At 40.4% G+C, this 13,610-nt stretch overlaps 1 protein-coding gene across 1 annotated transcript; it reads right to left on the bottom strand.

Moving 5' to 3' along the window:
- Window positions 1–3,494: 3,494 nt before the first annotated feature.
- Window positions 3,495–13,610, bottom strand: LOC139708217 (ultra-long-chain fatty acid omega-hydroxylase-like). The gene is made up of 7 exons (XM_071620190.1): window positions 13,225–13,610; window positions 12,330–12,470; window positions 11,557–11,750; window positions 6,360–6,504; window positions 5,355–5,447; window positions 4,465–4,616; window positions 3,495–3,933 (listed from the first exon to the last, which is right to left on the bottom strand). The coding sequence occupies exons 1-7, from the start codon at window positions 13,543–13,545 to the stop codon at window positions 3,495–3,497; spliced, it is 1,485 nt and encodes a 494-aa protein (XP_071476291.1). The 5' UTR covers window positions 13,546–13,610.

Genomic DNA, 13,610 nt, shown 5'->3' with positions numbered 1-13,610 from the left:
CGAATCATTAACCAATTAAAGACGCGTATATTGTGTCTGTGCAAGAAGTATTATGTTCATTTTTATGATGCAGCTGTGGACAATAATATGTCTCATTCATTCATTAATTTTCATAGTCATCCTTCCCAGACACTGCATCCATCTCACAGCCACCCTTCCTAAGTCAAGCTCCTTATCAGTTCTCTGGTTTCTGTTTCTGGACAAGATCAACTAATCTTCTGACATGCTGACAGCAACTTTCTATTCCCACTTTCTTTCCGCTTCTCATGCCCCTTGTCTTCACCACCTCTAATGTGTGCAAACGTAAACAACCACCGAAAAGTCACGGGGGGATGTTTTAAACATGATGTATTAAGTGTAAATGCGTTGGATTATATTGGAGAACAGTGAATAAAGAAAGACACTTGCATAATGACTTTAACAAGAAGCAGTCATCCCTCCATCGCTCCGCCTCAGCCGAAAGTAAGCGCCAATTAATCCCACAAATATAAAAGCGTAGATTAAAAAAAGAAAAGAAGGAGTGCGTATTTACCATTTTGTTTCAGTGGTGGTCTTTTTTGTGTTGCGAAGCATCATAAATATACACATTTTTTCAAGCAAAGAATCATAAACATTATTTTATACTCTTAATATCATTTTCACGAACGAACTTGTTGGTTCACAGGTCTGATATCGCAGCAGGCAAAATATTCTTTGCATGGAAATGATTGAAATAAAAGTAATAAGAAGAAAATCAAGAATAATGATGATGACGTTCATTTCGAGCTTGATGTGATCAGATTCATCTATATCCAAAAGTATCCAAGTATTGGCAGATAGTACCAAACTAAAAGTCGATGAGTTGCTGCTGCTTTTTTATGCTCAATCTTTACGTCATAAAATGAAGAACTTGCTTCTAAAAGGCGCTAAATCCTCCATTGCCTTTTGGTTGAAAGCTCTTCAAATACATGTAGTCTCAATCAAGTTGCGAAAGGAATACGCATGATACATGCAGGCAAACATCAAATTACATGTGCACCGCACGTATACAATGCACGAGGCTAAAAAGCTGCGGGTCTATAACTTTGAATTTGGTGATGATCGTGTGATGTGGCTAATACAGACAATGAAATGAAGTTTAACGCATGTACAGGCTGTATATACACTGTATAGGTGTTTTTTTTCTAAATTCCTTGACCGAGCCTGATGATAGAAAGTGAAAGTAGCATAGATTCGTGTAAAATATAAAAATACATTAGGGCCTATGCATACGCATCGGTTTCATATCTGACAGTTACATCTATATGTATACATGTTTTTAAATCTTACTAGAAATAGCAAGAACCCGTGGTTCGAGTCCCGTAGTTCCTTTTCCCCAACATGCAACATGTTGTGATTAAAAATCATAGATCAGCAGTAACTTGCGATCTTTCAAATTTCATTCGTGAAAGGAGATAAATTGTAGAAAACTCAAAATTAAACTTTCATCCCTCGCTAACATTCACCTCCTCGTTTGTAAATACACCGACATTCAATTACAATCCGTTGACTAAACTGTTCACATCATTAAAAAACAAACAAACACCGAAACAATCCATCAAACAAACCGATGACGCGGAACGAATCAGGACTTCGTCTTTGGCATGTTTGGGCAGATGATTTACCCATGTTCATGTTATCTGTCATCAGAGTCGATTAGTTGTCAAGCGTGTGTTTGTGTGTGTGCGTATGTGCACGATGCATGTGTTTATTTGTGTTTGTGTTTTACAGAAATATTTTCAAAGCGTCCTATTGACCGACTTTTCCCCCTTACAGACGTTTGTTTCCTTCGTATAAACATTCCGATTATCTTTTCTTTTTAATGTCAGAAATTGGCAAACTTCGATTTATAGACATTATACGCGCAGAATCTCTTAAATGCCGGCGTTTTGTTTATTCAAAATTAGCAAAATTGATCCTCTACACAGGATCGGTCATTACAATGATTTTGCATGTATCAAAAGAGAAAATAGTTTAAAAAAAAAAAAATCAAAAGCAAGCAAATAATCAGCAACCATGTACACATACCAGCAGTGCTAATAAAGTAGGAACATTTAAAATACAGATAGAATGTAAAACACAGTTTAAGCTGATAACAGGAATTACTTTACACATAACTATAGATCATAATAACCTGACGACATATACAGAGTTTTATCTAAAACAAAAAGGAACATAATGATTTTGAATATGAAATGACGCGTTTCGCATTCCACATAAACCAAATTAAATGTATACTGTACACGTCGAAAACTCATCATGCGTTCGTACCGCCTCCGACATTCGACAAGAAAAAACAGCATATCTCTTAAGTTTCGTGCATCTCAAGCGAGGCAAAGAATTTCAAGAAAATATACTTCAAAGCGCATGGATAATCAAAGGGAAAAAAGCACCAGCAAAGAAATCGACACAAGCACAAAGTCAGAAATAACTTAAAATAAAGATGAAGTTTGCAAAAAGCACTGAAGATTGTTATCAAAAGCGAGACAGGGCGAGACTGTGCTTTATCTAACTTAAAACTGAATAGCTAATAGATCTTAGTGTTTGCAGTTCAACCGATATGTTGACCCTGTGAAAGGCAGAATTATTGTATACACTGCATTTTACAAATCTGTATAAAGTTAATCTATGATTATTCTTTAAGCATGAAAAACGAAGAATATCCCTTGATATTGGTATTCTCCATGGCAAGTGAAAGGCTCAATGAGCTTCTGACAGTGATTTGATGAAATACATGGTGTGGCAAAAGCTTAAAAAAATGAATAAATAAAGAACTCTTAAGAGGACAGCGTAATATTCTTTAACATTTCTGAGAGAACGATTTCACAACAGGAAAATGGGTCTTTTTAAAATAATGTACTCATTCGGACGTAGACATACACATAAAAGATGTATGTATGCCTATGATATATTCGATTTGATGATTCGAATTTTTCCAGAAGATTAAAACATACGTTACTTAACAATGAAGAGTACAAAGAATTACCAAAAAGGTACATTAAATTGCGGCTAGAAGGCCATTACCATGAGTGGGTGCTTGTGCCCGTATCTGAATTTTCTTTGTTTGTTTGTTCGTTTGCTTGCTTGAATTTTTAGAAGGGTAAGGGGGAGGTGCCTGATGAGAATCTTTACTTAATTACTACACTTGTACTAAAGGGTGGATAAGGTTCTCTTAATGTTCATTTTATCAAACTATGATTTATTGTAAGACGGATTCTATATATTACGTGTATAGGGATACACATCAGGAGCACTGATCTTAATACCTAATCTAAACTTTACAACTCCTAGCTTGATCGATCCCAGCAGAATCTTCGATCGTCAGAGGCAAGATGATGGTCATTGATGGTCAACTTGCCTCTGACGAAGATTCTGCCTGGATCGAAAGCACATGACCCATTTCGACTCCAGCATTTTCACATCTTCTATGATTTTATAAACATCCATGTTCAGATGACTATGTTGTAACAACGCCTCTAGCGGCGATGAAATTTGAGAAGGATTTCGGTCTCTGGCTTGGTGACGATCTTATAGATCGGCAGCGAGTCTTTCACCAGGCTGACGCTGAACCGACGGAAGACTCGTGCCGCAGTCAGTCGGAGCACCTCCATGGCGAATTGCTGCCCGATGCAGTTCCGCTGTCCAGCCGAGAAGGGGACGAAAGCGAAAGGGTCTCGCTTCTCGACGTTGGCCCTCTCAAATCGTTCAGGTTTGAAGTCCATGTGGTCGTCACCCCAAACATCCGGGTTGTGGTGGATCTGGTAGCCGTTCACCATTACTTCGGTCCCCGCGGGAATGGTGAATCCATTCACTTTAAGTGGTTCCCTCAGCACGCGGAATGGCGGGACGTTCATGTACACCCTCATCGATTCCCGAAGGCATTGAGTCGTGTAGGTAAGTTCGTTGAGATCATCGCTGGCAAAATGATGATAAAATTGAAAAGGAAGAAAGTCAATTTGAAAACAATTTGTAGAAAAGATACATAATCAAAATTTTATAGATAAGAAAAAAATAAAATTCACGTAATGTTAATAATCAAACGTTTGGGCTTCTCTTTTCATATAGGCCCCTTTCACACTTGCACGAATCGATGGTCTGGGATGATCCGTAATCTGATCAGTGAAAGTATAAAAGGGGATGCAATCACACTTTATTGGTTTTAAAGTGATCTCGCGTATGATGATTATTTGCCATTTGCTGTAAAGAATCGTGAGACTGATAATAACAAAAGCGTTGTTTCTTTTCGTTTGGATAATGAACGGGCATGCAGGTTCTTTATTTGCCACATCTAGGCCTAAGTTTCGAGGAAACAGGAATCATAGGGCAACACGGCATAGACAGATTTTTCTGATATACAGGTTTACTACCACATTCTTGTGCACTCTTGTGGAATACATAGAAATGATATCAGTAGACCAGACTACGCCCTGACACTCTCACACTTACAATGTCACATTGTCGTCATCTCGACCCGCGAAAATTCGGTCGATCTCCTCTTGAACCCGGGCCTGTTCCTCGGGATGTTTTGCCATAACGCGAAAGAACCATGTTAGGGCGCTGGATGAGGTGTCTGCTCCAGCAAAGATGAACACGTTAACCTGTAACGGTTTGCATAATCCATAAGTTTAATTCTGTTGTCATCGTTACTATTATCTAAAAATACCATTAATTGCGGATTATAGTCGAAAAAAGATAAATATCGAACTTGGTGCCAACACTGGAGGTGCTAAGAGAGAGAGAGAGAGAGAGAGAGAGAGAGAATGAGAAAAGCTTTTATAGTACAATATGTATTTCTATACGTTGTTTCACCCTATTCCATCAAGCGCAGTAAACAAAGCGTAGTCGTCTCTTAACGTACGGATTCACATTGCTGCCTCAAATAAGTTTGATATTTTGATAGATTTTATTTCATTTCTGCATTCATTTTCCATACATGAATGTAACGCAAAGGCAACTGAACAAGTTTATTGAGTAATATTTGAATTTGATAGCGCAGATACTTGTACTTGGAAACAAGTAATGACTGAGTTAAACACTCTAAAAAAAATCCGGGTCAGAACTGACCCGGAACTGGGTCCGTTGGATCACACACCGTTCCGGGTCAAGAATGACTTGGAATTTGGTCATGAAGACCCCGAATGGGGTCACCCTGACCCAACTCATGACTCTGAATGGGGTCACATCTGACCCCATTCCTTGTCATTTCTGACCCGGAACGGTGTGTGACCCCAACGGCCCCAGTTCCGGGTCAGTTCTGACTCGGATGTTTTAAGAGTGAATGTTCAGCACAGTTCTTCTGTTTGTTCTTCTACATGATGGCGCTAATCTTTGATTACCTCGTCTCTGATCTCCTTGTCACTCAGACCTTCACCATCTGAATCTCGCGACAACAGCAACGTGTCGAGGAAATCCAGCACCTTCTCTTGGGGCTTCATAGAGTAATCAAAGAGGATGAGACAACTGAAATAAACTACTTATACAATGACTGATCACTATGGAAGAACAAGATCACAGTGGTTCAAATGAGCTTCTTGGCGGAGGTCATACGCTCTCGGAGTGCTTCTCTAGTTGTGAATTAACTTTAACGACCAGACAATAACAAAGGTAGGAGCATTCAAAAGAGATATCCACCATCGACCAAGTCTATTTTGTGATTGTCAAAAAGTTCAACAAAGCCAATATAGTTGTCAGTAAGCACGAGGATTTCTGGAGATAAGATATGATTAAAAAAATTCTTTTCTTTTTTTTTCACCACAAAAGCCGATAGACCAATAGATGATACGCCAATGGTCGTGAGTACAATAACAACACAGCATAAATAGCTTGACATGACAACTCAGCTATGAAATGCGCATGATTGGTCTTTTTTATTTATACATTTCTGAGGAGGCATCACATTCAGCTCCCCTCCCTCTTTTTACGAGTCATCCTCGATCACGAATCGCCAATTTTGGATTAAACTTGATGTGTATTCAACTAAAGCTTGAGTCTATGAATGGCTCTGTGATCCCAAAAGCATTGATCGAAACAAGATATTTTTTATTAAAGAAAATAATACAAGTAATGCACCGTGCGAGTAATTCCACTATCATTTCCACACATTTCTACTGCAAATTTGCAAATTTATACAATACTAAATAAGCAGCATTCCCTTTTTGATGGAGAGCAGTGTTATTTTGTTTCATTTCTTTTATTTCCACATATCAAACCACGAAAATTAAGATAGATCATTCAGAGGGACCTAATCAATCTGATTTGGCCTGTCAGGAAAAGTCCTCAAAAGTTCGTCAAGGAAAACCAACAGACTGGTTCCATTTCTTAATTGTGACATCACAACTCACCTCTCTTTCCATAGCATACTTTTGTCGCCGTTCCTTGATAATCTGCTCCTGAATACCGTGCATGTAGCGGATACCATCTTTCCATACTTTGTGTTTCGAAGACAGTCGAAAGACGAAGTCGTACAGCATCAGAGGGGTGTACATTCTGATGGATTTGTCGTTGGGCAAAAGAGCACTTACACGTGTGAATGATTATGGCATAGATTGAAAACGGCATCATTGTAAACACTACATGTATATTTCTATATATTTTTATGTTAGTGCCGTAGCATTGCGGAAATATTTGCAATGAAAACACTCTTAGATACTGCAAGATATGCTCTAGACGATATGCAAACAGATGTACGTATTTCGGGGACACTCGAAAGAGGAGTTTGTACAACATCAGAGGAGTGTACATTATGTTCTATATATTCTTGTATTGTTGCCGTAGTCATTGCTGAAATATTTGCAATGAAAACTCTGCTCGACGATATACGAGCAGATGGATAATTGGCGGTATTAGCGGTGTAATGGTACATTTATTTTTCCACTGGAATCATATTGCTTCACCAGTATTAAGGTCAAAATGAAGACGTTGTCTCTAATTTAAAGGATAGAAAAGAGCGTATACGGACCATGAGAATGAGACAGGTGTGAAGAGGGAAGGGGAGCGGGGGGGGGGGGGGGGGGGAGGAGAGAGAGGAAAGGAAAGACTGGGGTTATACTGTTCCTACACAGTCAGTACACAGATAAAGTACACAGCTGCACACATAGGCGTACCCAGGATTTTTTAAAGGGGGGTGTTCAGTGGCGTACCGTGGGTCAAAACATTGGGGGGGGGGCACCTCATGGAAGCAACATCAGAATTGCATAACTGTACAATTAAATGCGAGCGAGCGGAGCGAGCGAGCTTGAAAATGTTGACATTTTACAGTCCCCAAACTGCCGTTTGTAGCTATAAATGATAATATATGTATATACATATATATATATATATATATATATATTTGCTTTGGAAATTAAGGGGGTTACACCGGGTGCAACTGCTGGCAGTTGCTGGCAGTAACATCAGGAGAATTGCATAACGATTAAATGCGAGCGAGCGAAGCGAGCGAGCTTGATAATTTTGACATTTTACAGTCCCCAAACTGCCGTTTATAGCTATATTTTTTCGCTTTGGAAATTAAGGGGAGGGGGCGCACCGGGCGCAACTGCTGGCAATTACTGACAGCAACATCAGGAGAATTGCATAACGATTAAATGCGAGCGAGCTTGAAAATTTTGACATTTTACAGTCCCCAAACTGCCGTTTGTAGCTATATTTTTTCGCTTTGGAAATTAAGGGGAGGGGGCGCACCGGGCGCAACTGCTGGCAATTATTGACAGCAACATCAGCAGAATTGCATAACGATTAAATGCGAGCGAGCGAAGCGAGCGAGCTGAAAATTTTGACATTTTACAATCCCAAAACTGCCGTTTGTAGCTATATTTTTTCGCTTTGGAAATTAAGCGGAGGGGGCGCACCGGGCGCAACTGCTGGCAATTATTGACAGCAACATCAGGAGAATTGCATAACGATTAAATGCGAGCGAGCGAAGCGAGCGAGCTTGATAATTTTGACATTTTACAGTCCCAAAACTGCCGTTTGTAGCTATATTTTTTCGCTTTGGAAATTAAAGGGAGGGGGCGCACCGGGCGTAATTACTGCTGGCAATTACTGACAGCAACATCAGGAGAATGGCATAACGATTAAATGCGAGCGAGCGAAGCGAGCGAGCTTGAAAATTTTGACATTTTACAGTCCCCAAATTGCCGTTTGTAGCTATATTTTTTCGCTTTGGAAATTAAGGGGAGGGGGTGCACCGGGCGCAACTGCTGGCAATTATTGACAGGAAACATCAGAAGAATTGCATTACGATTAAATGCGAGCGAGCGAAGCGAGCGAGCTTGATAATTTTGACATTTTACAGTCCCCAAACTGCCGTTTGTAGCTATATTTTTTCGCTTTGGAAATTAAAGGGAGGGGGCGCACCGGGCGTAATTACTGCTGGCAATTACTGACAGCAACATCAGGAGAATTGCATAACGATTAAATGCGAGCGAGCGAAGCGAGCGAGCTTGAAAATTTTGACATTTTACAGTCCCCAAACTGCCGTTTGTAGCTGTATTTTTTTCGCTTTGGAAATTCGGGGGGGGGGGCGCACCGGGCGCAACTGCTGGCAATCACTGGCTGTAACATCAGGAGAATGGCATATAACGGTTAAATGCGAGCGAGCGAGGCGAGCGAGCTTTAAAATTTTGACATTTTACCGTCCAAAAACTGTCGTTTGTAGCTACATGTATATTTTTTTCGCATTGGAGGGAGGGGCGCCCGGTGCGCCCCCTGGATCCGCCACTAGTAGTCAAGGGTGTCGGTTTATGTTCATGATTGGGGGAGGTATGACCAGCGAGGGGGCGTCGAAGTAACCAAGCGGGAGAAAGATGTCCAAAATCTGTACTTTATACGGTATAGAGCATCCCCTAATTTGTTTGTGTTTGTGAGTGTGTGTGTTTCATATAGATGGAAAAGTTGGGAAATAGCCAAGGTCAAGTCTTATTATTGGCAATGCAAGGCATTTTAATAGAGACTAGTATGTATAGCAACACTGCATAATCAATGATCAAGCTTTGATAGCAAATGTGTACAACCTATCAAACATCACATTGCGCAACATTGCAGCGACTCTTTTTGCCATTCCGATATTCTGAGTCACTGCGCACATCCTGCTTGTATTCAAAATACCAACCAGGAATCACGCTGAATCACAATCTTTTGTCGACTCCGGGCTTTTTGAACAATGTTATACCTCTTTATTATGGTTAAAAGAAATCTTAGAAAAATATCTTTTTTTCTTGATCATTCTTTCATGTCGATTTCAAAAGCAGTTTACTAACCCTTGAATTATCATTTTCGTAGGTTTTTCCTTTTTATCCCTTGTTTTTTTTTTTTTCTTTTTTTTTTCTTTTTTTTTAACCAGCGGATTGGGGGAGGGGGGGCACGTGCCCCCATGCCCTCCGTAGTTACGCCACTGTTCCTAGACCTAGATATCTAGTGAATTTTAGGCGCAATAAAGTCATCCAACCACAATTTGTAGACTCACACTCAGTTATCTTTCAGTTTTAACTTTCAGTCATTGAAAAATTCATATCTACTATTACTAAAGATTACCAAGTCCATGTGCTATTACTAATTACCTTGAGTAGCAAGTAACTTGCTACTCCCAGAGCTTCCAGAGCTTGCTGCTTCCAGTAGGCTATACTGACTGTACTTGGTAGTCAGTGGCGTATCTAGGGAAAACGGCGCCCGGGGCAAGCGCGAAAATTGCTCCCCTAATTTCTGAAAAAGTGTTCAACCCCATCCCCATCCCGGTAGGGACTTTAAAAAAGTCCTCATGATATGCTTTTTGAAGCACTTAAGAGGGGTCTTTTGAGGGTGATTTAAATGTAATAGGCAACCCTAAATTTTGATATATTTTGGCGAGCGAGCGCAGCAAGCTAGCCGAAAATTTTTATATTTCAGCTTTATACATAACATGGAATTCTTGTCATTTTTGGTTATTAAATCTTCGAATTACAATTCTAACTATAGTGACGGCCTTATAGATAACGATTTATACCAACAGTGTCCAACCCCATCCCGGTAGGGACTTAACAAAAGTCCACATGATATGCTTTTTCAAGCACTTAGAAGGGGTCTTTTGAGGGTGATTTAAATGTAATAGATATTGAAGAATTTTGGCGAGCGAGTGCAGCGAGCGAGCTGACAATTTTTGTATTTCAGCTTACAAAACATGGAATTCTTGTCATTTTTGGTTATTAAATCTTCGAATGACAATTCTAATCAAGATATAGTGACGGTCTTATAGATAACGATTTATACCAGCAGTGTTCAACCCCAATCCCATCCCGGTAGGGACTTTCAAAAAGTCCACTTGATATGCTTTTCGAGCACTTAAAAGGGTTTTTTGAGGGTGATATAAAATCTGATAAATTTTGATAAATTTTGGCGAGCGAGCGCAGCGAGCGAGCCGACAATTTTTGTATTTCACCTTGCAAAAAATGGAATTCTTGTCATTTTCTGGTTATTAAATCTTACAATTCTAATCAAGATATAGTGACGGCTTCATAGATAGCGATTTATGCCAACAAACTAAGGACTTGGAAAAATACTCTAAATTACTACGAGTGAGTGAGCCGAAATTTTTATATTTCCACGTCATCATTACGTTTTGTTCTTCTTATTTTTTTTTTGATAAATTTTGGCGAGCGGGCGCAGCGAGCGAGCCGAAAATTTTTATATTTCAGCGTTACAAAACATGGAATTAATGTTTTGTTTTCATCTTGTTTGATTTGGTTTTCTGCCCCCCCCCCCCCCCCCCCCCCCCAATTCTCCTTCCCCCCGTCCGGGCGAGGGTTTTTTTTTTTTTTTTCTTCTTCTTCTTCTTCTTCTTTTTCTTCGTCGTTTTTTTCTTCTTCTTCTTTTTCTCGTTTTTTTTCACGTGCCCCCCTTGCCCCCCCCCCCCACTAGATACGCCACCATGGCCACTGTTGGTAGTTGATACTACTATGTAAACTTAGCATGCAATGTGCCTATAATAGGCTGCAGCGCAGCATGCATTGTACACACATAATATTATGCATCATATACAATTTACGGTACCGCGTACGGTATAATACCGGTAAACGCTGAACATTATGCGCAATGTACGTGTATCTCCGCGATTCGGTCAGAAAGCAAAGCAGGGATCGGGAATGTCTACTGTTTGCGCGTCAGCTTCGCGCGCGGTGCGGTAACGTAGTATTAACACGTACTGTACACGAGTTCTTTAGTGCGTATATTATGTAACTCCATAATGTGTCATCGTCCACACAAACATTAAGATAAAACAAGGAAGAGAGAGAGAGAAAAAAAAATGAACGCAAAAGAAAGGAAAGGCGGAATTCAAAACGGAAATAAAAGCGGTAAAGACAGCTTTTGTTTCATTTGTCAACATCTAAACATTGCTGAAGAGGGGTGTTGAACAGCTCAAACACCTCCCTTTTGCCCAAGGGAGGTGTTTGAACACCTCAAACACCCCCCTTTTGGCAAAGGGGGGTGTTTGAACACCCAAAACACCCCCCCTCGGTACGCCCTTGGCTGCACAGATAAAGACAAAGTATGATTTCTCCTTGATACCTGTATGTGAGAACACTCGTCAACTGGTCGATGACGTTGAGCATGCGTGATTCTCGTTCCTGGCAATGGGACATGTACGAGAATGCGCAGCGGAAGATGACGTCACTGGTGAAATTTGCCATTGTTTTAGAGAGTTGAACGGATTCCCCCGAGTCAGCAGCTTTTGACAGCTTGTTCACTAGGACGTCGGCAGTCTGCAGAACAGAAAGTATATGAAGGCCTACTCTTGCACTTTGCAGATTCTATTGTGGTCTTCCCTTTTCTTAAGCGAAAAGAGACACTGTTTGTGCGCTATTTAGCGTTTTTAACCATTATATTGTAATTTCCATTATAATCACTATCTTTAATATCATTATCATCAATATCGTTATTACTATCATGCCATATTTCTCCAACTTTCGCCTAAATAAATTACAGAAAGCGTGAAACAAAGTTAACATAATGGTTGACAATGATATTCTTAAAATCGATGTTTAAATTCATTGCGTTCAGCCTGACAACACGTTATAGGCCTATTATTTGTAACGATTATTTTCACTGAAAATAACTCTCTTATTGACTTTATGATCATTAGGGTGCATCACGCAATACCGGTACAATAATCATTAGATGCGTATTTTGTCGTATAATGACAGGTATGAAGATGAAATATTAAAGTAGAAGTATATTGTTGGAGATAAATAGCTGTGCGTTTGTGTGTCCGCGCGTGAGCGTGTGTGTATGAGTGTGTGTTCAAGCATGTATAAACCACTATGGACTCTGCGAAGACAAACCTCATTTATGGTGGCGACGTATCGTTTCAGCATCTGAAAGTGAAAGGATGGCGTCATGAGGCGACGATGTCTTTTCCAAACAGCGCCCTCTAAGATGCCAAGTCCCTCGGTCCATTCTTTGAATGCTTTGTATTCGTCACCCTTCAAACGAAAGTGGATTAAGAAGAATACATTCAATTCAACAAGCATTTATTAAAAGCAAACAAAATACGCACTTATACCAACCAAGGAAGCTTTAAACTCTTAAGAGACTAGAGATGAACAGTATGGTATTTCATCATATCTTGTTATTCATATCGACATTAACTGGCAATGAAACTCTGGCAATGTCAGCGGTTGGAGTTCAGAAGATATGATTGTATCGCAAAAGTCATTTTCATTGGGTGCACATCACGAGTTCGACACCCATAAAATCATACAGCCCACGAGTCATACAGCCCATGAGTTATGCAATCCACGAGTTCGACACTGAGCAAATAAGGCCCACGACAGTGTATACCCTCATGTAATGTCGAAGTGGTGGGTCGTTTTTACCTAGTGTTGAACTCATGGACATTTTTTTTTTTTGCCTAATGACCAGCTCGTGGGCCTTGTTTGTCTAGTGACGGACTCATAGGCCTTATTAGTCTAGTGTTGAACTCACCATGGGCTGTTTGACTCGTGGGTTTTAGGACTCATTGACCTTATTGAATGTAGAAGTTGTGGGCGTTTTGACTCGTGGGATGACACCTCTTCATCGACAAGCATGGCAGGAGTGAGAATTATAACGAGGATTCAGAGTGTTCGGAAATATGATGAGAAAACTGCCAACATCGGTCTCACTAAGGCTAACTCAGTGGCCATTTCCTCTGACTTTCAGCCAAATTGGTTTCGGGATAAATGTTCAGAGACTTACGATTTTGCCGATGGTCGTGCTACTCAGGAGTTCTTTGATGCTTTCCGGATGGTTTAACATAACCATCGGCTTCCATCCAACCCACACCGCAAGCAATCTGCGGTATTTCTTTACAGCCTCCTGCTCCCAAACAAATCCCGGCTCGTTGAATCCCGGGTCACGAATGTTTCCATAGAACCAGTGTGGTTTGGGCCCGGGAATATGTCGTCGGATGTACGCTAGACGGCGAAGATGAGTGATCAGTGACAAAAGAAACTGGACAATCTTGAAACCAAAGAAGGATAAAGCAACAGTCCCCAAAATGGTCGTAATGAACGACATTATGGCGTCCACAGCCTTTACAAACACGTACCTGGAGCAACAGAATTCGCGAGCACTTTTTTCGC

This window comes from Diadema antillarum, unplaced genomic scaffold (assembly GCF_040938485.1).
Source record: "Diadema antillarum isolate AM-2024a unplaced genomic scaffold, OU_Dant_1.0 seq00001319_RagTag, whole genome shotgun sequence".
Taxonomy (NCBI): domain Eukaryota; kingdom Metazoa; phylum Echinodermata; class Echinoidea; order Diadematoida; family Diadematidae; genus Diadema; species Diadema antillarum.
This window is presented reverse-complemented; position numbering and strand designations above follow the sequence as displayed.

Excerpts from the sequence above, each read along its gene's own strand:
- LOC139708217 (XM_071620190.1), bottom strand. The coding sequence starts at position 13,545 with ATGTCGTTCATTACGACCATTTTGGGGACTGTTGCTTTATCCTTCTTT. Across the intron at positions 12,471-13,224 it reads GCACGACCATCGGCAAAATC|GGTGACGAATACAAAGCATT; the intron begins GTAAGTCTCTGA and ends TTTCGTTTGAAG. Across the intron at positions 4,617-5,354 it reads ACAAGGAGATCAGAGACGAG|GTTAACGTGTTCATCTTTGC; the intron begins GTAATCAAAGAT and ends AAACCGTTACAG.